Raw genomic sequence first — 25,207 nt, 5'->3', positions numbered from 1 at the left:
ATGTTCCACATGAATATAAGCAACATCACCACCAAGACTGGCTCTTGGATAAAGGAAAGTTGGCTAAGACTCAAGCCAAGGAAGACAGAACTAAGGTTGGCAGGAAAGGGAAAACATGCTGAAGAACTAGCTGAGATGCTGATCATCACAGGCATATCTGCCAGGGTTTGTTAGTGTGCTATAAAGCCTCTGGGGCCTAATTGTGAACAATCTGGTAACATCAATAAAAAATTATGCCTTGCACTATCTTCAGCAGGCTATAAGCCCTGCCCTGTCCTCTAAGACAGGGATATGGCCATGGTGATCCCCATGGATACCACTACTGAATGGGGGTGCTGTAATGCAATATATCTTGCCATGAAGATGGAAGCAATGCAGAGCTTCCAGCTCACATGGACCGTGGCAGTGTGCTGCCTTAAGCTTATCTTTACTTGTGGCTGACTCCCAGCCTGGTGCTATAGCCAAGGCAAAGCCCTGGCTTGGGATTGTGGAGATCAGCAGGCTGGGACCAAGCTAAACGAGCGACCTCTCTACCCCTGACCGGCATGGACAGCTGCACTTGGACTTGGACAACAGAGCTGGCAAAAAATCAAAGCAGCAGCATGTAAGGACCAGAACCGCCCTCCCCCCAAACAAAAGCAAAGCAAATTATTAGATTAATTCAGACAAATCTTATAATTGGTGCGCTTTCAGAACACTGGAATGAACTCCTTTTTCTGTACTGATTTTTGTATAGAAAGCCATGTCAAAAGACAGACAGATAGTCTAACCCAATTGCTGCATGGTTTTGTGTGCCATCATATGCTACTACCTAGGTCTCTACTCCAAACGCTCCATGGTTCATTTTATCATGCTTACAAAAACGATGCGGAGCTACAAACTGGATGGTGTATTTTAGCTCTGGATATGCGGAGAAATTGCAGAATGCCCCTCCATTCATCTGGTTTGTTTCTCAACAGTTTATTCCAAGGGGACTTAAATGGTTGCCCTGTGTTTATGTCTCTATTGAAGGCTAAAACATTTTGCCAAAACAGCCCTTGCTGGAATAGTGAAATCTCCTTCAGACCAGTTTCCAGGGGAAATATTTAGTGGTTTGGAAAGGGCTGAGGAGGTTACGTATACTTCTATATTGCCCTTCAATTTTACTGTTTTAATATACCATAAACATCCTTGGGGCAGGTTTACTTCAAATTTATATTTCATTCTTATGTCAGGCTCGCACCTTCACATACACAAACATACGGCACCTCAGGCCGACTTCGTTAAGGACTGTCTACAGCCCATTATATCATAATTTACTATTTCCTGTTCTGGACCCACGCCATAACCATGATCCAAAATGAGAATGAGAAGTGAGAGTACGTTCAGAAATATGCCATTGTTTGTGTTTATTTACAAAAGAACAAAATCGACTGGTTTAGACAGGACCTCCCCGATGGAGGCCTGCACCACACGTTTGCCACACTGCAGGGACTAGACAAACACAGGTACGCATCTGAGACCAACACACATGTATTTGCATTGGTAAATGCATGACCTAAAACTGAAATGAAACAGCTCAACAGATATTTTCGGCATGTGATTTCTCTTCCGCTTTCCACTAGAGTTGTACTCTACTGACTTTTCTTTCACTGATATTTATTTAGCTCTTCATTCGCTAAAAGAGAATGTCACTAGAGTAGTTCACATTTTTTATAGTGAAACCTGAAAACACATGAAATTCATACAGCGGTGGGGATTGTTACAAATCTCAATAATCAAATAAAATACATCAGAAGGCTTAAGGGCCCTGGGCCATGTTGGGAGCAAAACAGTAATTACTTTCCTTGTTAACCTTAAGAGACAATCCATCTCTACACTTCGCTACACAACGTATCGGGAAAGAAGAAGTAGGGTAAAATTCTCTAAAGAGATTTTAGAGCTTAGGTTTTCTGTAATGACTTGGGAGTTTGGAAGCCAAAGCTGCACTGACATTTAGTTAGCCTGGGACTTCTAAGTGCTTTAATCCATTTTTACCATGAATCCACCCAATTAAATGATCAGTGATCAACATAAACAGTGAGGAGGAAAAAAAACAATGCGTGCCATAGCTGGATGTGATTTTCATATTCTAAAAAGGAGAACTGAGATTGCAGAGCACTTTTCCTTTAGGATTATTTTCCCATTTCCTCTGTCCTTATTTTGATGAAACTAGGTGTAATCTAATCTGCATTAACCGCAAACAACCCCTGAAGTAAAAGTTTGCTGTGTAAAATGATACAGAGATGGAAAATAACAAGAAGCTGAGATTGTGTCTTCAGCTGCATAAGGAAGAGCAAGGTCTTCCTGCCAGTTATATCTCTATTAGAAACAAGCTGTGGAGGAGGGCAAGGAGTAAAAAGAGTTCAGCCTCTACTCTCTTCAACTCCAATGTAGTAACCTGGGCACAGAATGCTGCATAAAACTGGGGTAATTACTTACCTTCTTCAGAGCAAAGCAGGAGAGGGAAAGATGTGCAACTCTGTTTTGTTCTCTAGCCTGCCCCTGGGACACAAAGTCACCAATACAAGAATTATTTTTTTTTTACTGACAACCTGCAAGCTTTTTACTGACAACCAAACTTTTTTTACTAATTGTTGTTTTACACAATATAAATGTGACCAATTTACATTCTGGGCCCTATATAGCAATAACAAGGCCTGGGTTTAAATTTAGGGTTTAACATCAACTTTCTAACTCTGCCTTGAGTGCCCACCCAGAATACAGTCTTACTAAATGGCAGAGAGAGATTCATACTTTCCGTTTCCTCCCCTCCCCCCCAGGGGTCCCCTACTCGTTCTCTTACCTCAGTACTGCTGACTGCACTTGACACCATGCTGCCTCCGTCCTAGCCCACCCCCAACACCTTACCTCCACTAGCCTAGTTTTTCCCTGCCTTATCCTTGTTGTGCTTGGTGCTTCAGACTGCCTTAGGCTGTGTGGCCCTGCAAGGCAGTTAGGTGATGGCTGATGGGACACAGCAGCAGCACGTAGCTGAAGGTGGGGGTATGGAGGCTCCCGTGGGTCCAGCAAGTCATGATAGAGAGCTCCCTGCAGAGTGCTCCTAGTCAGGCACAAGGTGGGACTGCACTGCTCCATCTGTTCATCAAACCTTGCTCAAGCCTCAATCAAGCTACTATGAAACTATGAAGTTCACTGTTCTTCATTTTTTATGGACATCTCCAATTTCTAATGGACTTCATGGATAAGCATTTTAGTCTTGTTTTTTTATGGACAATCAGCAACCATAAAGGGATACGGTACCTATTTGCCATCTGTGAGGGGGTCAGATGGCAAGTGTAAAGTAGAGCCATGTATGCCTCAGCTAGGGTAATACCAACTTCCAATTTAACAACACCAAAATTCCCACTTTCTGTTTACATCCCAATTGGATCCAGCGTCACTCCTTCCTAAGACAAATTATTAAAAATATTTTGATAAAATATGATTAAATACAACCTGGAGTAACCCTTAATTAATCTGTTAAATCATTTATACCTTTTGAGTGCAGAGAAGTACACAGACTGAGCCTCCTTGGCCTTAAATCACTGCTACTTATGAGATGAGTTTAACTTGTATCCCTGACCTATTTTTAGGTGAAAATCAGATGTGAACTATTTACTTTGAAATTCATTGCAACAATGACCTTCCAGCTTTCTCATGTGGCCATGAGATGTCCCCATTCTCAACTCTCTGGTAGAGCATCAGAAAAACAGCTCATTCAGCAAACCCCTGCAAAAAGATGCCATGCTATCTCAGCATCACTGGTTTTCCTAAGTGGCACGATCATATGGGGTTAGTCTCAATCCACAACAAACACATTCTGTTCTAGGAGACCAAAAAAGGTATTGTCTCTTTATATAACTCATGGGGCAAGAAAATGGAAGTTGTTCCACCCAGTGTCAAGGTCATACTGAGCCAAACCCTGCTGTAAACCAAAATCTTGCAAAACTATACAGGGCTCTTACATAGAAATCTCCTGTTCCAACAAAGAGCCCCTGAAAGCAGGGATTATGATGCCCGCAGCCCATGAAAGAAAGGGATTTGTTCTTTTTAAAAGTAAGACAGCACTGCAACACAGTCTGTAAAGTGGTTTTCTTTATCTGCTCTCGAAATTGGTTTGCTTTTCCTCTAAATCCAGTTATCATATTACTGTACAATACTATTATTAGCTATTGCGATATTCGTCTGTCAGATAAAGAACAGACAGAAAGAAACAATTTAATTCCATTCCACAGGCTGTTTAACCAGAGAAGGTATTTAATATACTGCGAAAGCCAGTTGGACATTGTCCATGCCGACAGCACTGGCAAAGCCTTCATTTGAAACTCATCAGCAGGAGAAACTCAAAACCATAAAAGGTCATAACTGAACTCTACGTTATTGCTGACAGGGCTTGGGGTCATGGCAAACCTTTCTGCTTTGCTTGGAAAACTGTGCCCTGGAACTTATTTTGCAAGGGAAGAGAAGTGCTATAATTTAAAGGTATTATCCCTTGTGGATGTTAATGTACCATACATTTAGCATAAAACTCGACTAAGGAAAATATGGCTTCTTCCCATGCAGTAAAACAGCACAAGAGAAGCTGAAGTTTCTCTCTCATAAAGCAACTAGCCTTAATGCTGATTTGCACTTCATGGGTCAAATCCTGCCCTGTATTATGTGCGCAGGGACTGTTAGCTCAGTGACAGCCCATGGTTGAGGGCATAATTAGGACTTTGACTCCACTGCCCCTGCTTTTTTTTTAAATTCCTCTACAGATTTACTCCAGCCTCCCTTAAATGTCTCATCTCTCACCATGCTCCGAGCCTGATGGTTGCCAGCTCCCCTTGCCGCTCCTCTCCACCATTCAGAAATAAAGCTGCTGTGTTTAATAACTGCACTCACACATGAAGATCTCAAAGCACTACACAAAGAACTAAGGCTTGCAAACAGCACAATGCGGTAGGTCAGATACTTTCTCTGCACTGCAGATGGAGAAACTGAGGCACACCAAGGTAAAAGAGCCTGGGTTCTGGGTGCTCAGGAGAGCAGAGAGCTGGAAAGACAGCCTCACTCCCAGGCTCCTGTTTTAACCACAAGGACATGTCCTTCTGTGACAGGCCTGAGAGAATAAATACCCCCAGACTGCAAAATACATTCTCAGGAGATCTTTTTTCAAACCACTGCTTCTGGGCCTGGACTCAACATGGTTCACTGACATGTGAGTAGCCATTCACGTCAATGAGACGGCTCGTGTGGAGCAGGTCAGGCATGTGCCCTGCTCCCTTGCCGAATCATGGCTCTGATGTTTGTCTCCTGACGAACGAAGAGATGCTGTGGCTTGCCATGGACAGACAGGACATCTATGTTCCCATCCTCACCCGAGTAGGCTCCGGGTCTAGCCACACTATATATACAGAAGCTCAAGACTCATTAAGCTACTGTAATTAAGCAAACTAGCACTGAACTAAAACCAGGGGAGCAATGATATAGTACAACTATCAAGGGAGTACTAACAGCACTAATAAGATGATCTTTCCTCTTTCTTACCAATGACCCTGGCGCTCTTTCCTGCCTATGCAGGGGAGTCGGACTCGATGATCTGTTAAGGTCCCTTCCGACCCTAACATCTATGAATCTATGACAAAGTAAAAATGAATATCTGGAAAAAATAATTACATAGTGAAATCTACTGGACTGTATCAACAGAGGTATTACTGGAACAATACAGAACTGTAAGGGATAATCCTGGATTGGTAGAGTTATGAAGTAACCTAATTAATTAGTAGGGGGAGCTTTCTATGAACATCTGTTGCTATCTCTGCAGCGCTTTGTCATGAATCTTGAGAGAAGGAAGCATTTGCACTCTGCTGTCAGTGCGTGTCATGATGGTAAAAACCATTGGGGGACAATATAAAACAACCCTTCTTAGCCCATTGGCCAAGCTACCCTTTAATGGCAGAGCTTGGGATGAAAGTCTCTTAGCACAGCCCAGAGGAATAAGAAGGGCACAAGGCTGAAGGCAAAGGAAATGCCTGTAGTCAAAATCTGTCCCATGCATTGCTGGGCATTTTCAAGTTCGGTGATGTCATCTGTAAAAGGGAGATCAGCACCATTATCTCAGGGGTAAGGTGATAATGAGATGCATGCAAAGAGACAATGAAGCACGCTGCAGAAGTATTTGGTATTAATATTCTGGAGTTAATGCTATTTTCTGCAGAACTGCCATTGCTCCTCTTCGCTCTGTATTTAAGAAGCACAAAAACTGGTGCTTGACACAAAAATGGAAAGTTTCCCAGTGAAGCAGAGTTCTTAAGCAGTGATACAAACTGCCAAGAGGAAGTGCCAGTGTGAAATTACTATTTACATGGCTACATTTTCTGGCAGCAGCATTTGAGGGCAAGGCTCTCAGGCCAATGCACCATGTGTCCATCTGGTTTTGACTTTTAGAACTGGCTGCAAAACCAAAGCCCACTCAAATCAGTACATATATCTATACTGGCTCCAAAGAGATCCCAAGACCATCGCTGAGAAACAAGTCCTGACTCTTCACAGTTGCATGCTGAAAAATGTCATACGGTCTTTTTCTGAAGCAGGTCTAGGGATGCTCTCAGGATCTCCATCCTGGGTGTCCTGCTGTTGGAGGATACAACAGGCATCAATCACTCCCTTGGGGACCAAATGATGGAGGGAGGTAGGGGGGTTGTTTTTTGGTTGAGATCTCAGAATGAGTGCAGAGGTGGAGGAGATGTGAGAGTCCTCCTGCTGAATTCGACAGCTTGTCAGATCAGGAGTCAGCTCTCATCCTAAAATCAAACAGACCTGTAACTCTAAGGTGGGAATACCCGTTCCTTTGTAGAATATAATGCCTGTATTCCAGCCCAAACAAAAAATTACGATGTTAAATAGAGAAGCAGATGGTACTTAGCACACTGATATCCTATGTAAGACTATTTACTGCAGTGGGAGCCAATCTTTTTGGCAAGTATGCCACAGATTAACCTTGCACTCTCTCTTAGTGCCATTCTGATCCCCTTCCTCTGCCTGATCTGCTGCTCTGCTTTCTGTTCCCTACTCTGTGCTGCCTGCCTGATCTTCTGCTTTGCCTTCTGCCTCCTGCCATATCTGCTGCTATGGTGCCTATTTCCTCCGTCACTTGCCATAATGCCACACACACAGGCCGCCCATGCCACAGGTTGGCTACCCTGATCTACAGTAACCTAACACAGCACTGTTACATATAAGTATACTAAAGAGTTTGGTATGCAATCCTTTAGCCTTATATAAACACAGTACATGCAAAGCTATTTTGTATGACAGCGTAACAGGAACTCTACACCAGCTATCTGTGGGCCCATCAGGGTAGAGTAATACTGCACTGCCTTCCTGGAATTCTGCCCATCTGAGATATTTATCATTTTGCTATCACCAGTGCATTTCATTTTTCATGTGAAAACACCAAACAAAGAACCCAAGCACGAGTCAGGAGTAACCTACTGCATCCAAAGAAGCTAGCTTACATTAAAACCAACATAAGGCTGATCAAAACCAGACCCCAGAGTATGTAGTACACGTGTTTTCACTTTTATTAAAAAAAACCTGCACTGATGTCCGAAAAGCCTAGGTCAGTGGTTCTCAAACTTTTTTTTCATGGACCACTTGAAAATTGCTGAGTGTCTCGGTGGACCAAATAATAAGCTTGTTTTTGTTCTACAAATCAAAGCACACAACTCATATTTTAATATCAGTAGTCTTGCCTTTCTAATGCGATGGATGTGCCTGTTTTTTTGAGCAAAGTTCTGGGTAGTCGGGTGTAATGTTTGTCAGCTTTAGCCTTCGGTCACCTTTCTGCAGACCACCTGAATGGAGCTCACGGACCAGTAGTGGTCCACGGACCACAGTTTGAGAACCTCTGGCCCAGGTAGTGTTGGAGTGACACTGTAGCCATGATGCGCTGCGAATTGTGAGAGGGAAAGAGTTTTTTGGGTGACATCTTTTGGTGGATTGACTGCGTGGTTGGGATAAAGTCAGACATGCTTTCGAATGCAAGGTATTCTTCATCAGATCACTTGGCACTGTGCAACCATAACTGAATCCAAGTTCAGCACACAGGACCCTGAAGCATGGAGACGTTAAGCGACCTGCCCAAGATTAGAAGGAAAGCTCGCAGCAGAGCCAGTGACAGATCCACAGCCTTCTCAGTACTAGGCGTCATAGTTTCATAGGAGCTAGGGTCAGGAGGGACCTGAACAGATCATCTAGCCTGACCCCCCTGCCACAGGCAGGAATGAATGCTGGGTTCACAAGGCCCCAGACAGGCGATCGTCCAACCTCCTCTTGAATTTGGCCAAGGCAGGGGCGAGGACCACTTCCCTGGGAAGCTGGTTCCAGATTCTGGCCACCCGAACTGTAAAATATTGCCTTCTGATCTCTATCCTAAACCTATTCTCCATCAGCCTATTGCCATTGTTCCTTGTCACCCCAGGTGGTGCTGGGGAGAAAAGGGCTCTACTTATTTGCTGTTGATCCCCCCTGATGAGCTTGTAGGCAGCCACCAGGTCCCCCCTCAGCCTCCTCTTGCTGAGGCTGAACAGGTTCAGGTCCTTCAGTCTCTCCTCGTAGGGCCTGTCCTGCTGCCCTCTCACCAAGTGGGTGGCCCTCCTCTGAACCCTCTCCAGGCTGGCCACATCCCTTTTGAAGTGCGGCGCCCAGTACTGGACTGGTTCTTTCTATAAATTGCTAGGCCTGTTCTTTAGTTTCAGAATTAGTCTTTCCTTTTATTACTGTGTTAACTGACCAAGAAATCGTCATACACCGGTCAGGAAACATTTTTTGAAGAACGTAGATGACTTAGAAGGCCAAGTCCTATTTTCTAACGTAGCTGGGCTTAAGACTTAAGGACTTTGGCTTCTAAATCACTCAAGGGAACTTTGGGAAAATGTAGTCATCATGCAGGTCTATTTAAATAACCATCTCTACAAAGCACACTTTAAAAAGGAATACTAGGCCTGGCTTTATTACACACTTAGGTAAGTAAGTTGTGCAACTACACATTTGAAAGTCTCAGCTTACACTCAGCCTATCACTGGTTCATTTGGCAACACAAGAAATCATAATCTGACACTGAGTACCAGCTATAAACTGCTAGGTTGGTCTCAGAAATGACAGTTATGGATTGGTACCAGAACTACATAACAGGGAAACCTCTCTTAAGTGACCGTTCAAGAGAAAAGCAAACTGGCCGACGGAAGATGGTGGCCTTCTAACAGAGACAGAACAGCACAGCAGCGGATGCTTTGAGCCAACTCTTACGATAACAGGATGTTTCTCTAGGGCGACTGGCTTCTGGTAGAAACTTCACAGGTTTACTGCTGGTTATATAAGTCCAAAGTCACAGCGAGACTCACAAGACTTGAATGCCCCCCTGATCTCAGCCGTGTGCACTGCTTATCCCACTGCACTGTCTCTACATATTCGGCTGAAGGAGTCTCCCTCACTTGCCTGGGTATCTGAACAGTCTGCTGTGCTCAGTGCTGACTCTTCAAAGTAGAGCTGGGCTTAATGAAAAGTTTAGTTTGTGGACATTCATTAAGATCACAGGGGAAAGAAAAAAAAACTTCCTAACTGGGACAATCCCAGAGCTATTTTTTTCCATTGCCAAGAATGAAGCAAAGAGTCTGATGACTCAAACTCCTTAAACATCAGGACCCCTGCCTGTTTCACATATACTCCCTGCTGAAGTCTGAGTCTAGCATCATAGGAGCCAGATTCATCAGTGGGGATAACACAGGGATATTCTGTTCTTTTTGTCCAAATATTAATGAAAAACAGCATTGCTATTTATAGAAAACGCCTACAGCTTTTATACCCAGTTGCAACTCCTGGTCTAAGATTTAGGCCCAACTCAGTGCAAACCTGGTTGAACCTTAGCAAGGTCATCTCCAATATGAATCCTGACAAGATGAATTCAGTCCTTTGCCATTCTGTTGAGGACTCACCAACGCTGCACTTTACTGTGTACGGGGGCTTTTGGCAAGAGCTTGAAAAAAACATGCTTCTGGATGACCTTAAAGCTCCCATGACACTGCTGGTCTAGTGCCATTGGCCAACATTTTCCCTTCACCACTGTGCTGTGCGCTGTTTTTACTATTTTTTACTATTCCTACCCCAGAAGTGGCTGCAATTCAGCAGTTTCCTCAGTCTATAATGTGCAAAGTGTTTATTGAATCCTTTTGTATGAGGAGCTGTACATACGGATGTCAAGTTGTCTCTATCACCCATATAGCGGCTAGTTGTCTAAAAATCTAGATACTAGTATCACTATAGTGCTTCTTTACTAACTTCATTTTACCTTTTACCAAATAGCACGTATCCATTAGTATTCAGAGACAAGTCTGCCAGCTCTCGCAGAGGAGATAAGCCCCAGGTCACTCCTGGTCACTCCTGCAGCAGAACAGGCACTCGAGACTACCTCTAGTACATCCAAGACCCAAACATTTGGTCCACCAGATGTGTTCTTAATTTGTAACCGGCTAAGGAGGTAGCTCATGCTAAGTTCACACTGTCTTCTTATAAATAGTGGAGGCAAAGAAAGCTGATAGCAAGCACTAGGGCTTTGTATTGCAGCCACTCCATAACTCCCCAGTGAAGGCAGGAGAGGAGGAAGGCTCTGCCTATATGCTGGAGGAGGTAAAGGGAATGGATGTACTTGGATTGAAGCCTTATGGAAGAACTGGGCCCTTGGGGTTTGCATGGTGGATCTACTGCTTAGGGGTGCATGAAATTGTGCTCTGTCTGGTGCAGGCTATGGAAGCCAGGGTCATGCTATTCCCTTTACACAGCAAGTAATCAGAAGGTGCTAGCAGGGACCAGGAACTGGTCTCTGCCATGTGATCAGACCCTGAGGACCCAAGAGGTAGAAAAGCACCTTGTTGCCTTTCCCCGCTCGGCAGTCTGGATGCTTGCATACGGGGTGGCCCATCCAGCACACCGAAACTTGAGGGCAACATGTCCAACATGCCCAAAGCAGTCCAGCATTCAGTGGGCCCCTAGCCGACTCTTGGAGAACTGGCAAGTCATTTTATTCTTTTCAGCTGGAAACCCTTGGTGTCACCGACAGAATGCGTGGAAAACTCAGCCGTAAGGCTACCAAGGCCTCTCTGGGAATGCCAGTAATCCCTTTCACCTTTTCTGCTAACCACATAGTTAGTGAAGGAGAGACTGAGAGGCAGTTTTAAAAGGCTGAAGTACTCAAGTTTGTCGGCAACTTCTGAACTACAAACCAATTCACTCAGACTCTACTGCAGCTACTTACAGCACATGCACATAAGTTTCACAGAATAACAACAGTACTGAATCGTACACCCTGCTGGAGTCGACTTGATAGCTGCACTTGTCTGCCTAGTCTTTCAAATGTAATTAGGCAAGAGAAATATATGCAAATGGTCAAGAGGTCTCTTTACATAAATACAAACAGATGCATCTGAATGGTGAGTATTCTCTTTTCACAGCATACTGTATGTGAACAGAGCTTACTCTATTAATTAAATTAGCATTTGAGGAGGTAAAATCCTGGTCCAAATGTATAGTTAATGGGTGCTTTGTCATGGACTTTAATAGAGCTTTATACCTACATTTCTTTAAATGGCAAAACTGGTTGCTTTCTACTAGTCTCTTCTCTTTAGGTTGCTGAGTCAATGCAATTATAGTGGATTTTATTTCAGCTCATGCAGCGGTTACAGAAAGGCTAACTACATTGCAACAGCACCAACAAATTCTAGCTTCCGCTCTTACACTGACACATCCCCCTATAGGCAACGAATAACTGAGGATTAAATTTGGCCAGAACAATCACCAGTACTTCAACAACAAACAAATTAGAAGAAACCGGGCTAGCAAGTTAACTGAACGTAACATGTGAAATGCCTAGTTTTCTTCTGAAGTCCTTCAGAGTATGTCTATGCTTCTTAGTGGCTGTATTAGTGCATGCAGAGCTCCATGTGACTGCAACTAGATTGTTCTGGTGCTTGTCTTAGCTTGAGTATCACTACACCACACTCCAGTTCAGGATGTGGCCCGTCAGGTTCTATCTGGCCCGGGGGGGGGGCCCTAAAAATTTAGAAAATTAATATTTATTTGCCCCTGGCTGCCTGTCATATGGCCCTCGATGGCTTGCCAAAACTCAGTAAGCAGCCCTCCACCCAAAATAATTGCCCGCCCCTGCTCTAGTTGAACGTTGCACAGACATACCCCTAGAGGCAGTAATTAAGGGCCACAAAATTCCTTTCCACAATGCTTTTCAGAACACAACCACCTTTTCAAAGCCTTAAACATGATTCTCTCTCAACTTTTCACATATATGCATATAGAAAACCTTCCATTGCCTGCATGTAAATCTGTATCCCAACAAGACGGTATATCTACCTATTCCTCCCTTCTCCATAAAGCAGCAGACAGTGATGATACAGTAACAACAGATTAATCAAAACCCAGGGAATTTCCTGTGTTGCAATCTGCAGCACTACAGACCACATGAACCCTTCAGACTCGCTTATTTCCCAAACTCAAGAGTCTAGTGTATATCTACGCAATACAAATTATTAATGGGAGAGGGACGGCTGGGTTGTTGTCTATACATAACATGCAACATGAGTTTAGGAAAAGGAGTTATTTTGTACTCCTCAGGTTAGAATATTCTCCAAATTAAAATAAAGGACAATGTGATATTGTCTAACAGGTCAGATCACTAGCTCATACAAACTGACTTAGTTCTCCTGACATCAGCTAGGTTGATTTATACGAGCTCAGGATCGGGCCCATTCCTATATATATATTTTGTTTGTTTGCTTGCTTTTGCCTTCTCTTTTTTTAGCATTCATTGAATGGTTTCCATATGCATACAACTCAGTCCTCATCATGCACTTACCAACAACGGTGAGGTTGACTTGCGCTTGTCTGCTGCCTACTTTGTTCTCTACCACAAGCGTGTAGCACCCACAGTGCTCCTGCTTTGTTGAGGAGATCGTTAGCTTGCTGCTGTTTTCAGCATTCTCGATTTTGATGTACTCACTTTCTTGAATCTGTCAAATTAAACAGAAAGATCATCAAAGAGCTATCACAGGAGGTGGTCTTTGCTTCTCTTACAGGAAGGAGTCCACAATTACATTAATTACATTATCAAAAGATGCCTGTAGTTGATGCCATAAGGGCTAGGGACAGAAATTACATGTAAACCAGTACAAGGGATCAGACACTGGTTCAAATCTGTAACAAAACAGAAGATCAGTGCACATGAATTGCTTTCAAAATGGCTGAAACTGGTTTAAGACAAACCTGGATGGATGTAGTATCAGACTTCACTGATTTAGGTTAAATTGGTTTATTGAACTTCTGTCCCAGGTCCCCTTCAGATTCAAGTTGACTCACAGACCCCCAGGTTCCTAGGATGCTTTGCACCACCCCCACAGCCCCCCCACAGGGTGGGTGGACTAGCTTTGACCCAAGTGGTCTGCTCCAGCAAAGAAGGGAGATTCATAGATTCATAGATGTTAGGGTCGGAAGGGACCTCAACAGATCATCGAGTCCGACCCCCTGCATAAGCAGGAAAGAGTGCTGGGTCTAGATGACCCCAGCTAGATACTCATCTAACCTCCTCTTGAAGACCCCCAGGGTAGGGGAGAGCACCACCTCCCTTGGGAGCCCGTTCCAGACCTTGGCCACTCGAACTGTGAAGAAGTTCTTCCTAATGTCCAATCTAAATCTGCTCTCTGCTAGCTTGTGGCCATTGTTTCTTGTAACCCCCGGGGGCGCCTTGGTGAATAAGTACTCACCAATTCCCTTCTGTGCCCCCGTGATGAACTTATAGGCAGCCACAAGGTTGCCTCTCAACCTTCTCTTGCGGAGGCTGAAAAGATCCAGTTTCTCTAGTCTCTCCTCCTAGGGCTTGGTCTGCAGGCCCTTGACCATACGAGTTGCCCTTCTCTGGACCCTCTCCAGGTTATCCGCATCCTTCTTGAAGTGCGGCGCCCAGAATTGCACTCAGTACTCCAACTGCGGTCTGACCAGCGCCCGATAGAGGGGAAGTATCACCTCCTTGGACCTATTCGTCATGCATCTGCTGATGCACGATAAAGTGCCATTGGCTTTTCTGATGGCTTTGTCACACTGCCAGCTCATGTTCATCTTGGAGTCCACTAGGACTCCAAGATCCCTTTCCACCTCTGTGCCACCCAGCAGGTCATTCCCTAGGCTGTAGGTGTGCTGGACATTTTTCCTCCCTAGGTGCAGCACTTTGCATTTCTCCTTGTTGAACTGCATCCTGTTGTTTTCTGCCCACTTGTCCAACCTGTCCAGGTCTGCCTGCAGCTGTTCCCTGCCCTCCGGCGTGTCCACTTCTCCCCATAGCTTTGTGTCATCTGCAAACTTGGACAGAGTACATTTGACTCCCTTGTCCAAGTCACTGATGAAGACATTAAAGAGTATCGGTCCAAGGACCGAGCCCTGCGGGACCCCACTGCCCACACCCTTCCAGGTCGAGACTGACCCATCCACCACGACTCTCTGGGTGCGGCCCTCTAGCCAATTCGCCACCCACCAGACTGTGTAGTCATCCACGTCACAGCCTCTTAACTTGTTCACCAGTAAATGTGAATGTGCTCTAGCACCCCTCAGCTTCTGGCCTGGGCCACTGCAGGCAGGTGGCTGCATTTCCAGAATCAAAAGTGAATGTCTGTTCACTTGCTGATCAGTTCAATCTACACAGTTTATACTAACCTGTGAAGACTGAATCGATTCGGTCTCAGGCTTTCTGACTGTCCGTACTTAGCCAGGATGGCCAAGTAACACCTCTAGGGGATGCCATAACTCCAGTAAAAATAGTTGGCAAAACAGGAAATTGACTAAAGGTCTATAAATACACTTCAGTAATGTACTGGTCTGAACTGTGCAAAGGAAGATGGGAGGTGTCCTTACACCTATGTCCTAGGTCCTTCCACAAAGGCCACAGCCATGAAGAGTCAATGGGAATCTGCTTGTGTATAAAGGTCCTCCTCCAAAAGTCTCTTTGAAGAACCAGGGGCTCAAGCATGTATAGGGGGAAAGGGCCACCTAGGTTAGTAAGAGTTTTATTGCCCACTTGAGTGGAACCAGGATTTGCCTCAAATACACTGGGTTCATTTGCAATTCATTTCTGCAGGCTGGATTTCAAATTCTGACTCAGATTATCCAAAAAAATGACTGTTAGTGTCTTCTCCATTTCCACGCTTCCTCATCAAAGTCACCCTTCTATAAATCAGTAGGACAGTTTCCTGGACTGAAACAGTGGATGCTATCTATGGCTGGTTAGGTTAGAGAGGTGAAGGGTAGCAGAGCCATGCAGAGAAACAAACAAAGCATTAGCTTCTCTAGGGCAATCTTGCACTCCTGAGAACCAAAAACCACTCTCAGAATCCAGAAGGGAAGGGGAAGAAAGACACAGCTATTTGCTGCCCTTCCAAACTTTCGATTCTTGTAAAACACCCATCATTTAACCCTTTAAGTTCCCAACCCAAAGACAACACTACATTCACCCAAATCCAAGACAGACCTCAATTTAAGATGACCTACCCCAGTTTGACTCTATATATGGAAAATTAGAAATCTGTTACATTTTCCATGTATAGAATCTAATTATTGGAGGGTCATCTTAAATTAATCACCCCCACTGCTCTGGCAGAGAAAGCATCAACAGGAGATAATGGGACACACCCCTACCCCTTGCCCTCCCTTCCTGCTCCCTGCCCCTTGTCCCCTTGCACCTGTGCCTGACTTCCCTGCCACCTGTTTCACTGTTCTTTGCCCCCCACTTGCCTGTGCCCACCCTCCTGTTGCCTGTCCCCAGTGCCCACCCCCCCCTTTCTGTTCCTGTACCTGATACCCTGGCCTCCTACCCCATTGGGGCCTGCCCCACTCCTGGTGCCTGCACCCCCAAACCGCTTACCTTCTGTAGTGACTCTGGCTCTGGCTGCAGCCCCATGGCAGCCAGCCGTGGCAGCCCTGGCTCTGGCCCAGCCCCAGCCCCAGCCCAGCCAGGCAGATGCAGTGGTAGCAGCTCCAGGCCCAGTTTGGCTGGGTCCAGAGCTGCAGCTCAGCTGGAGCTGGAGCTGAAGGTAAGTGACAGGGGGAAGAGAGTCAAGTGGCAGGGTTGGGGGCAGGTGATGGGGGGCATGCTATGTAGTTTCCTCTGTGCCACCCCACTACCCTCACACAGTCTCCCCTGGACTCCTTCCACCCTCGCAGCTCAGTGTCATAAGCCCCTTCCTCTGCTGCATGAGCCACCATGGTCCAGGACAGGAAGTGGCTCAGTTCCTGGGGTGGAAGCTAGAGCTGAACTGTCACCTGCCCCAGGCTGGCACTTGAATTTAAGATGAGGCTCCCCCCACCCCCTGCCTATTGATTAGGGGATAAAGCTTTGTCTTGGATTCAAGTAAATATAAACATTTTCCTTACTCAACTTGCAGAAATGGGGATTTCCAGGCACCTTAAGTAGCTTTCATAGGTAACTGAAAGTCACAATCCCAGCTGAAATCCAGCAGCATGCTCTGTACGTGTGACTATAACCATTCCTTTCCAAATGATCCAGAAAAGAACCAGAGCATGAATGTCAGAGACTTAGATTTTGATTTTTATTAATTTGAGACATTACACGGCATTAAAACACTGGCGCTACACTATAATTATAGAAGTAGTACACTGTGTTCTCCCTGTGAAATAGAAAACATAATGTCAGTGCCCTTCCTCCTCCCACCACTTCCTGTAAGATAAGAGATTCTCCACTTATTCTCAGAATTTCATTAAAAACGAAGGCTATTTAGTTCAATTTATCTTGTCTCATATATTTAGAAAATAAGGGCTCATGAGGCTAAGAGCAGGTCTTTCCCCTTAGCTGAGACATAAAACATGCTCTTGTACAAGCCTGCTGAAGTCAACATGAAAGAGCTTGTTTTTGCTGTAATAAGGCAGGGTGGATATGCCTTTATAGCCTAACTAAATAAGATCTAAATAGGGAGCACAAGCTTTGGTGAACCCAAGTTCTTACTGCAGTATGAACAATAAGACGATAATATAGCTTAGACTACACTGAAGCTTCCCACCTCCCCATTGCCTTGTGTTTGAAAGGAAGTTCTCTTTTGCTTTGTGCAGTTTGCCCTATTAGCACAAGTCAAAGTTTAAGCGAAATCTCAGCACCTGACAACTTCCAAACAAAACATCAAAACATTACTGAGCTGCTGCCTTCCTTGCCCTTTGTATTCTGATTACTGGTTTCTATTTAGCAGCTCTGCTTCCTGCAGTCCCTTTCCTCCCTGGGGCAGGCAGTTGGACCTGATGATCTGTTTAGGCCCCTTCCAGCCCTAAGCACCATGATACTATGATACAGCATCTGATGAAGCAAGCTAAAGCTTATGCTGTACATCTCTGATTGAGTTGGTTTATAAGGCTAGGGACAGAAGTTACACAAAAACTGGTTTAAGTGATCAAAAACTGGCTTAAAACTGTAACAGAACAGAAGCTCAGCGCACATAAACTGGTTTCAAAATGGCCAAACCTGGCTTAAGATAAACCTGGATGGATGTAGTATCAGACTTAACTGATTCAGGTTAAACCAGTCCCCCTCCAGACTCAAGCTGGCTCACAGGACCCAGGTATCTCAGGAGCCTTTGTGGGTGGGTGGGCTAGCTTCTGCCAGGGCTCCTCTGCTCTGGCCACTCTGAGCTGTCACATGGCCCTGGCTCCAAGCCAGCATGGAGGGATTACATGGTAGAGGGCTTCTCCCCCTCCCAGCTTTCTATGGAGCTTTCTTTCTCCCATCCCTGCTGCCTGGCACGAGGCTCTAGGCTGCCCGGTGCCTCTTGCTTGCAGCTGCTGGTGCCAGGCTTCAGCGGGATGCAAGAGGTGGCCTGGGGGGCTTGTGCCAGGTGGCGGCAGGGACAACAGTGCTCCATACAGGGAAGGATTGGGCTCTGTTGCCTGGTGCAAGCCTCCTGGGCTGTCCAGAATGTCTCTCCAGAGCCTGGCACCAGCAACAGCTGGCAGGATGCAGCAGGCAGCCCCAGGGGCTTGTGCTGGGTGGCGGGCTCGATCCTTCTTTCTATGGAGCCAGTCCAGCCAGGCAGGGACAGGGGAAGACTCCAGCTCGGGGGGGCCAACACTGGGCTGGGGGGAGGCTTTGTTCCCCCCTCCCCTCAGTGACTCGCTGACCCCCCTCCACAGCTGGGCAGACCAGGACTCAGGGGCAGGCCCCAGATGGGTAAACTCTCCCCCTCCTGCCTCCACGTCAGTGAGTTGTGCAGCCAAGCCTGGCCGGGGTGGGGGTTTATCATCTTCCCCCCCCACAGCTGGGGGGATCCCAGGTTGGCCAGGGGACCCCCCCCAGAGGCCTGAGGCTCCCCTCACATGGGCAAACGCCTGGCCTGGGGTCAACTGGGGATGGGGGGACCAATTCCCCGCTGAGGGGGGACAGCAGGGTGTTGGGGGTGCATGCCAGGCAGCCAAACAGGCCCCTGCCTTTTGGCCTAGCCACTGCAGGCCTCCACCTGCCTTCCCCAGCTCAAAAGTTAACATCTGTTCTGTTCATTACAAGTTCAGAAAAACCTATGAAGATTAAACTGATTCCCCTTTTGGGCTTTTTGACTGTCTGTACTTAGCCTAAAGGTGCAAATCTACCCCACCTTCTGCCTGTGGGAGCCCTGGGGAACAGAAACTAAGGCCCTTGTACTCCAAAAGAGATGGTCACAAGGATTAGAAGAGAATCATACCAGTAATATTAAAGCTAATTTACAATGGCAGCAGGATTTCAAAGCACTCAACTCTGGTTCAATTCCACTCCCATTGAAGGCAAGGGTAAGACGCCCATTGAACTGGGAGCAAAATTAGGCCAGTAAAATTCCACCCCAGCAGGAGGGTGCAGTGCCATTCAGCAGATAGCTGCCATGAATGCCCCAAGTCCTGAAGTGTAATCTGCTGATTTCCTAGGGCATTTTTACATATCCAAGTGCCATAGTGCCGGGCTCTTTGAAAAGTGCGTGGCACTGTGACACTTGCAATTGTATAAGTGGTGAAACGCATGTCAGTGCTGAGAAAATGGCAGCAGCACGTTTTTGAACTAAAACACATCAGAGGTGCTTTAGTTCAAAAGTGCACTGCCGCCACTGTTTGCTCACTGACGCGCATTTCCCCGCTTATAGAACTGCATACGGGATGGTGCAGCTTGCCTTGGCTCGCATGCAGAGCAGACTCGATTAATCACGTTGGGGGACAGAAAAATATGTATATAAATGCCATGAGTGGCCTTGTAAGAACATAACATGATTCTTACATTTTCTCTGACTGCCTCACAGAATCATGGAAGTAGGGTCAGAAGGGACCTTGTAGATCTTCAAGTCCGACCCCCTGCTTGGGCAGGAGGAAAACTGGGCTCAACTGACCCCAGTCAGGTAGGCATCAAGCCGCCTCTTAAAGACCCCCAGGGTAGGAGCCAGCACCACTTCCCTCGGAAGTTGGTTCCAGATGCCTCAGTGCACTATGAGCACTCACACAACAAAAATTGTCACCTCAGGACCCTACTTCCTGAGAGCTAAGGGAGAATCTCAGTTAGTTGTTACCAATATAGGGTCTAAGAAACATAGTTGGCTTGTTGATCCTATCCAGGAGAAGGCGCACATACTTCTTAGGTCATGAGTGTTCTCTCTCTATTGGAATGTGGGAAAGGGGAAACGGGGCACTTGTGCACATGACGAAATTGCCCTTTTTAGCAGTTCAATTGCCCTTTTATAGCGGTTTAATTGCATCACACATTACACGTGCGGCGGCGTACTGTGACTTAATTACGTCATGCTGTACATGTGTGGCAATGTATTGCAATGTGAATGACTTTGTTATGCAGCAAACTAAAACACATCCCAATGTATTTTAGTTTGCTACCTGACAAGTCGTAGTGATACATCCACCCCCGAGCTCTCCTGGGCTTCCAGAACCCTGTGCTCTGTCGCTGTTGTGTTCTCTGACTGCTAGCACACTCGGCTTGCCCCTGGGGCACCATGGGGAGGCACCGGGAGGGCGGCTGGGTGTGCTGGCACCCAGAGAAAGTAGCAGGGACAGTACACAGGGTGCTGGAAGTCCAGACGGGCTCGGAGAAGCTCAGGCTTGGTGGGCTACCAGTGCCCCTGCTGCCATCTCCATCCCTGCTGCCTTCTCCAGCCACCAGCACAACCAGATGCCCTCCTGCTACCTTTCTCCAGTGCCCTGGGGCAAGCCAGCTCATTCCTGGGCAGTCCCAGGTGGCAGAAACAGTGCTGGAAGCCCTGGCAAAGGGGAAAAAAAAAGCAGCAAGGGGTCCTATCCTTTTCTTTTTTTTCCAGGGGAGCCTGCCCGTAGCCAGGTGGCAAGCTGCTGGCAGTGTCTGAGCTGCTGGGGTCACCAGTCATTCCCTCTGCAGTGGTGGTGCCCCTTGGGATTGCCCAGGCAGGCTGCTAGTGGGCCGAGTGCTGCCCCAGCTTGAAAGCAGCACCTGGCCTGCTAGCAGCCTGCCAGGGCAGACCCAGGGACACTGCCACCATGGAGGGAAGGACTTGGGCCCCCCGCAGCTCAGGGTTCACTGGCAGCTCCCCCCCACAACTGCAAGCAGGCTCCGCCGAAAAAAATAAAGGACTGAAGCCCCTAAATTTAAATGGTGGGTTTTTAATTTTTACAATGAAAAATCCACCAATTAAAATCTCACTGTTTCAAGTTAGGGGAACTAAACCCCTGTCACGTGTAGAAGCAACCAGAGAGGCTGCAATATTCCCATGCTCCACAGTGATGCAGTGGCAGAGCTGATATTAGAACATCCCAGTTCCTGAAGCCTGGCCCAGGACCAAATCACTAGTGCATGCTGCCTCCAAGATAATGCTGCTGTGTGGTTGCAAAAGCAAAACAGAAAGCTATATTGGTTTCTGGTTCATGGAACAGGGTTGAGACATTATGGGCTTGAAGTGGGAATCACTAGGTGATGTTATATGGCCTCTGTTACAGAAACCAACATAATATTGATCCCTTCTGACCTGGAAAATCTAAGGGTGACTATACATGTGCTCTGGGGTGGAGGTGAGGGGAAGGTTTAAAGTGCCCGTGGCATCACGTGTATTCAGTGTCCTGCGCTTCAAAATGATGGCAGGGGTGCTTTAACTAAAGCTCATCAAACAAACTTTAGTTAAAGCACCCCCACTGCCATTTTGAAATGCGGGGACGTTGAATACCTGTGATGCGGAGGCTGCTGGAACGTGTTAATTAGCATACTCCAGCAGACTCGCAACAGACTTGATTGAGTCTGCTCCGATGCATGCTAATTAACACGTCAGAGCAGAGATCTGTCATGTGTATAGGTGCCCTTAGTCAATAAGAATTTTTCCTAAGCCTAGATCAGAGTTCAGCATATAGGTAGAAAGGTCCCTGCTCTGAAGAACATAGGCTTTGAACCTTGCAAAATCTGATTCTGAACTCCCCTGGGAGTTCAGAGGGCTACTGTAGTGAAAACAATGCTCTATCTGCTCTTAGATCCAGTCTCCAAGGTATAGAACGTTTTTCCAAAAAAGGACTAGAACTGTACAGTTGGAAAAGTACAGCCTAAAAGAAGACAACAGAAGCATATGAAATAATATAGAAAAGATGAATGAAAGAGAGAGAAAATTAGCTGGATGTGCTCACTGGCAACCAGTTTCACGGTTAACAGAAAGAATCTGCAACGTGCTGTGCAATGAATACAATGTCTTCAACCCCTCCAGGAAATGTTGGCAAAATAAGGGTTGGATCCCACCCTTGCATCAGGGACAGTTTTCATTCCTGTTCTCTACAACTTCAAAGTGATGGTGGGGGGGACTACATGCTGAAGTAGTCGCGGGCCCAGGGCTGCATGCTTTGGGAGCTACAAGCCTTGCCTTCCCCTGCTGGAGTAGCATGAGACCCCCTGTTGCTGTATGGGTAACATGAGCCCACCAAGTCCGCACTGCATGAGTCCCCTTGCTGTGCCACCAGTTGGGTGAGTCTGTCCCTCCCCTACCCACCGCTGCTGCTGAATCAGCTCACTCCCACAGTTAGGTAGCCCAAGCCTCCCTGTTTCTGCCTGAGCAGCAAGTTTCCTGGGCCCCTCTGGCTAAGCTGCTCTGCTCCAAAGACACCGACTGCTGCCACAGAAGCAGGAACAAGGGCCAGGCAGAAGCCCACGTGCTGCGCATTAACCCCTCATAGGCCACCAGCTGCACAGCCTTACTCTAGATGCTGAGTAAATTCCTAACAATATAAAGAAAAGAGCTGCTAGAGCAGCTTGAAGTTGGTCTTGGGCTCTTCAGTTTAAAATGTTTAAATTGGGTCATTGCAGCTCATATCTGGGGAGTCCATCTCTCTTCAGGAACAAAGCTTAAGAACACGAATGACTCGCACTGAATCCAAGAAGGAACCATAAGCCTGTAGATGGAGATGATATTCATATCAACCACAGATATGGTCTGTGACAATACTTGCAGTATAAGATGCACTTCAAACATTTTTTATTACTTTACTTCTACAAAGCAGACAACCTCAAGCATCAATGCTGGCAAGGCAATTTCTTGCCACTGTGGGCAGGAAAGAAAGGTTTAAAAAAAACAAATGTCTTTCCAAGGATGTATCCTTCAGTCATACCGAGGTCTAGGCATCTCTCAAGGGTGAAGTTGTTTCTGGCTAAAATATGGCCAATGCAATTTACCTGTTTGCGGAATTTCATCCAGGTGCAGGTTATGGGGGCAGTTCCTACGACTTTGCAGAACAGTTCCACGGATTCCCCGGCACGGACTTTCCTGTCTTCTGGGAACTGAGTGATCTGGGGGGGAAGAACTGATAAAAAGAACCCTCTCTTTAGAGACCTACACTTTCTATCTTTGCTAACAGCTGAGCGCAAGCATCTCTCAACAGAATTTAGTCCCATTTGATTAAATAGCAAAATGATATGCATCCATGACTTGCAATGTATTGGTTCTCTGGCCCCAGGAAAAAGGCAGAACTGAACACACGGCAGTTCTATCACATGGACTGATGCTGACTTCCACCTTTGGGCGTGTGTATGGTTCACACCTGCCTCTGCCACTTAAGCCAAAAGAGCAGCTGGCAGCAACAGTACACTTTTGCCCTCTGTGTGGAAGAGCTACACGAGAGCAGAGGCACACAGTGCCAGTGGGCAATCTTAGCCATTTGCTGAAGCAGGGGAAGGGAGGGACCTGGGACTGCTGGATTTGGAGGGACGTTTGTGTTAGTGCTTACAAATTCTCCTTCCCTTGTACTTTAGCTCCTGCCCATCCTTCCTCTGCTCCAATCTACATCTTTGGCTCATTTAACCCATTTTCCACCTTCCTCATTCCTCTGCATGTAAATTAAGTACTTTTTTCTTTGTATCCTTGTCTGGGCATCACAGAGCAGGGACAAAGAGCACGTGGAGAGCCAGTCTGCTAGCTCCCTGGGGAGACGATGTGTCAGCAACCCCTGGCAGGAGAGGGAGGCAGCTGCAAGGAAAATACTTCCCATTGCTTGCAGCTCCAGGGTGGGACACATCCATCTGCTCTATGGGGATGGCGCACATGCACCCAGGTTGGCATGTGGGAGCTATGAGGGAATGGGGAATGCCATTCAGAGAATTTAGCTGCCAACCTAACCTGTCTCTACTGAGCATATGCAAACAGAGACTCTTCAGAGGCTTTTATCTTTGCCAAATTTAGGCATTTTTTTCAGGGACAGCAGAAGGCACAAGCTAGGCACTGGATCACTTTCCCTTCCCCTCCTCCCCCAACAACTTTTGAGCCCCTACTCCAAAGCATAAGGGCATTAAAATTAGGCTGCCAGATTTTTTTTTTAACAAGGGCAAAACAGCTCATTGTTTCCATCACCTCTTTCTGGGAAATGGCTAAACATTTTTTGGCTAAAACTTTTCAGATTGCTGTCTGGGGTAGACAGCTGTCACCAGTCTGATTAGTTAAAATATGGCAAAATTATAAGCGACTGAAAGCAAGTGCCTTTAAAAAAAAAGAGGTCAGGCCTCTGAGGTCAGGCACCATAAGTGGTGCCTCAATATAGCCTTATAAAAGAGTAAAGTAAGGGAACTTAGTATTTAATCCCCCCAAAATGCAAGGTAACAATTGCAGTGAGAAAGATGTTACCTTCTCTTGGAAATCTTATCACTTTATTGTCTAGTCTTGAAGAATAACATAATGCAACCATTTACCTGCCTTCGGGGGGGTCTTTGGAGCTGGTTTCTTCTTTACTGTTGCTTCACCTAAGGAAAAAAGAAATTAAACCATTCATGAGAAAATGCATTTTGAGAGGCGCTAGTTTAATTACAAAAATATTCCCATTCCTGGCAGAATTGTGTCAATTAGCTCACTCCACAAGGAGATCTACTTTCTACTAGTAGGGGGCAAAAATGAAAACTTTAAGTACTGTCAGGGATCCTGGCTTCACCCTCAGGATACTCAGATTGACAAATGGGAGTTTCAAAAGCCTCAGGAAGTACCTACTTTCCTGTGTGATGTGTGCCTATATTAACCACTGATTACCCACTATACTCAGCCCATTGAAGTGAGGCCGCCTCATCGCATTAAACTGCTACAATCCATAATAAGATGATTTTCACCATAATGTTTTAATGTTAAAAAAGGCAGAATGATTTAGGAGAAACCCTGGTTAAAACCAGGTAATCCATTTTGTATTTTTTTATCAAGCAACTCCAGAGCCAGCACAGATATCAGCATATGTGGGAGCCGAGTGTTATACTCTACATTTATGAATGGGGACAGAACTTGCCAACTCCAAATAATACGATTAAAAAAAAAATATGGGCCTTCGTTTGAAACCTAAGCATGCTTTAATACAGGTACCTATATCCATGTGTTGGCCACACAACAGAATTGTGGATAGGCTTGATTTTTAAAGATGCTGGGGACCTGCGGCTCCAGTTGACTTCAACTCAAGTTGGATGTGCTTAACACCTTCAGATACCAAACTAGATCCACTTTGGTGCCTAAGCACAGCTATCACAGCCCAACCTTGTTTGAATGATCTAGTCCAGAGGTGTCAAATTCACTTTGTACCCTGGGCTAGATATGGACCACAAGGCTGGACCAGTGCTGGTAGCCACGGTAGTGGCCACTGCAATGGGGGTGGAGAAAACAGC

The 25,207-nt window shown here is 46.1% G+C and overlaps 1 protein-coding gene across 4 annotated transcripts in view; it reads right to left on the bottom strand.

Annotated features, from left to right (window-relative positions):
* MYLK (myosin light chain kinase) overlaps nt 1-25,207 on the bottom strand; it is a 356,584-nt gene that overhangs the window by 57,034 nt on the left and 274,343 nt on the right. For all 4 annotated transcript variants that reach the window (XM_006259414.4, XM_059727477.1, XM_014599482.3 and 1 more), the window contains 3 exons: nt 24,260-24,310; nt 22,754-22,881; nt 12,926-13,079 (listed from right to left, as the gene is read on the bottom strand). In XM_006259414.4, the coding sequence (XP_006259476.3) occupies nt 12,926-13,079; nt 22,754-22,881; nt 24,260-24,310 (333 nt within the window). The remainder of the gene's footprint in view (nt 1-12,925; nt 13,080-22,753; nt 22,882-24,259; nt 24,311-25,207) is intronic.

This window comes from Alligator mississippiensis, chromosome 4 (genome assembly GCF_030867095.1).
Source record: "Alligator mississippiensis isolate rAllMis1 chromosome 4, rAllMis1, whole genome shotgun sequence".
In the NCBI taxonomy this organism is placed as follows: Eukaryota; Metazoa; Chordata; order Crocodylia; family Alligatoridae; genus Alligator; species Alligator mississippiensis.
This window is presented reverse-complemented; position numbering and strand designations above follow the sequence as displayed.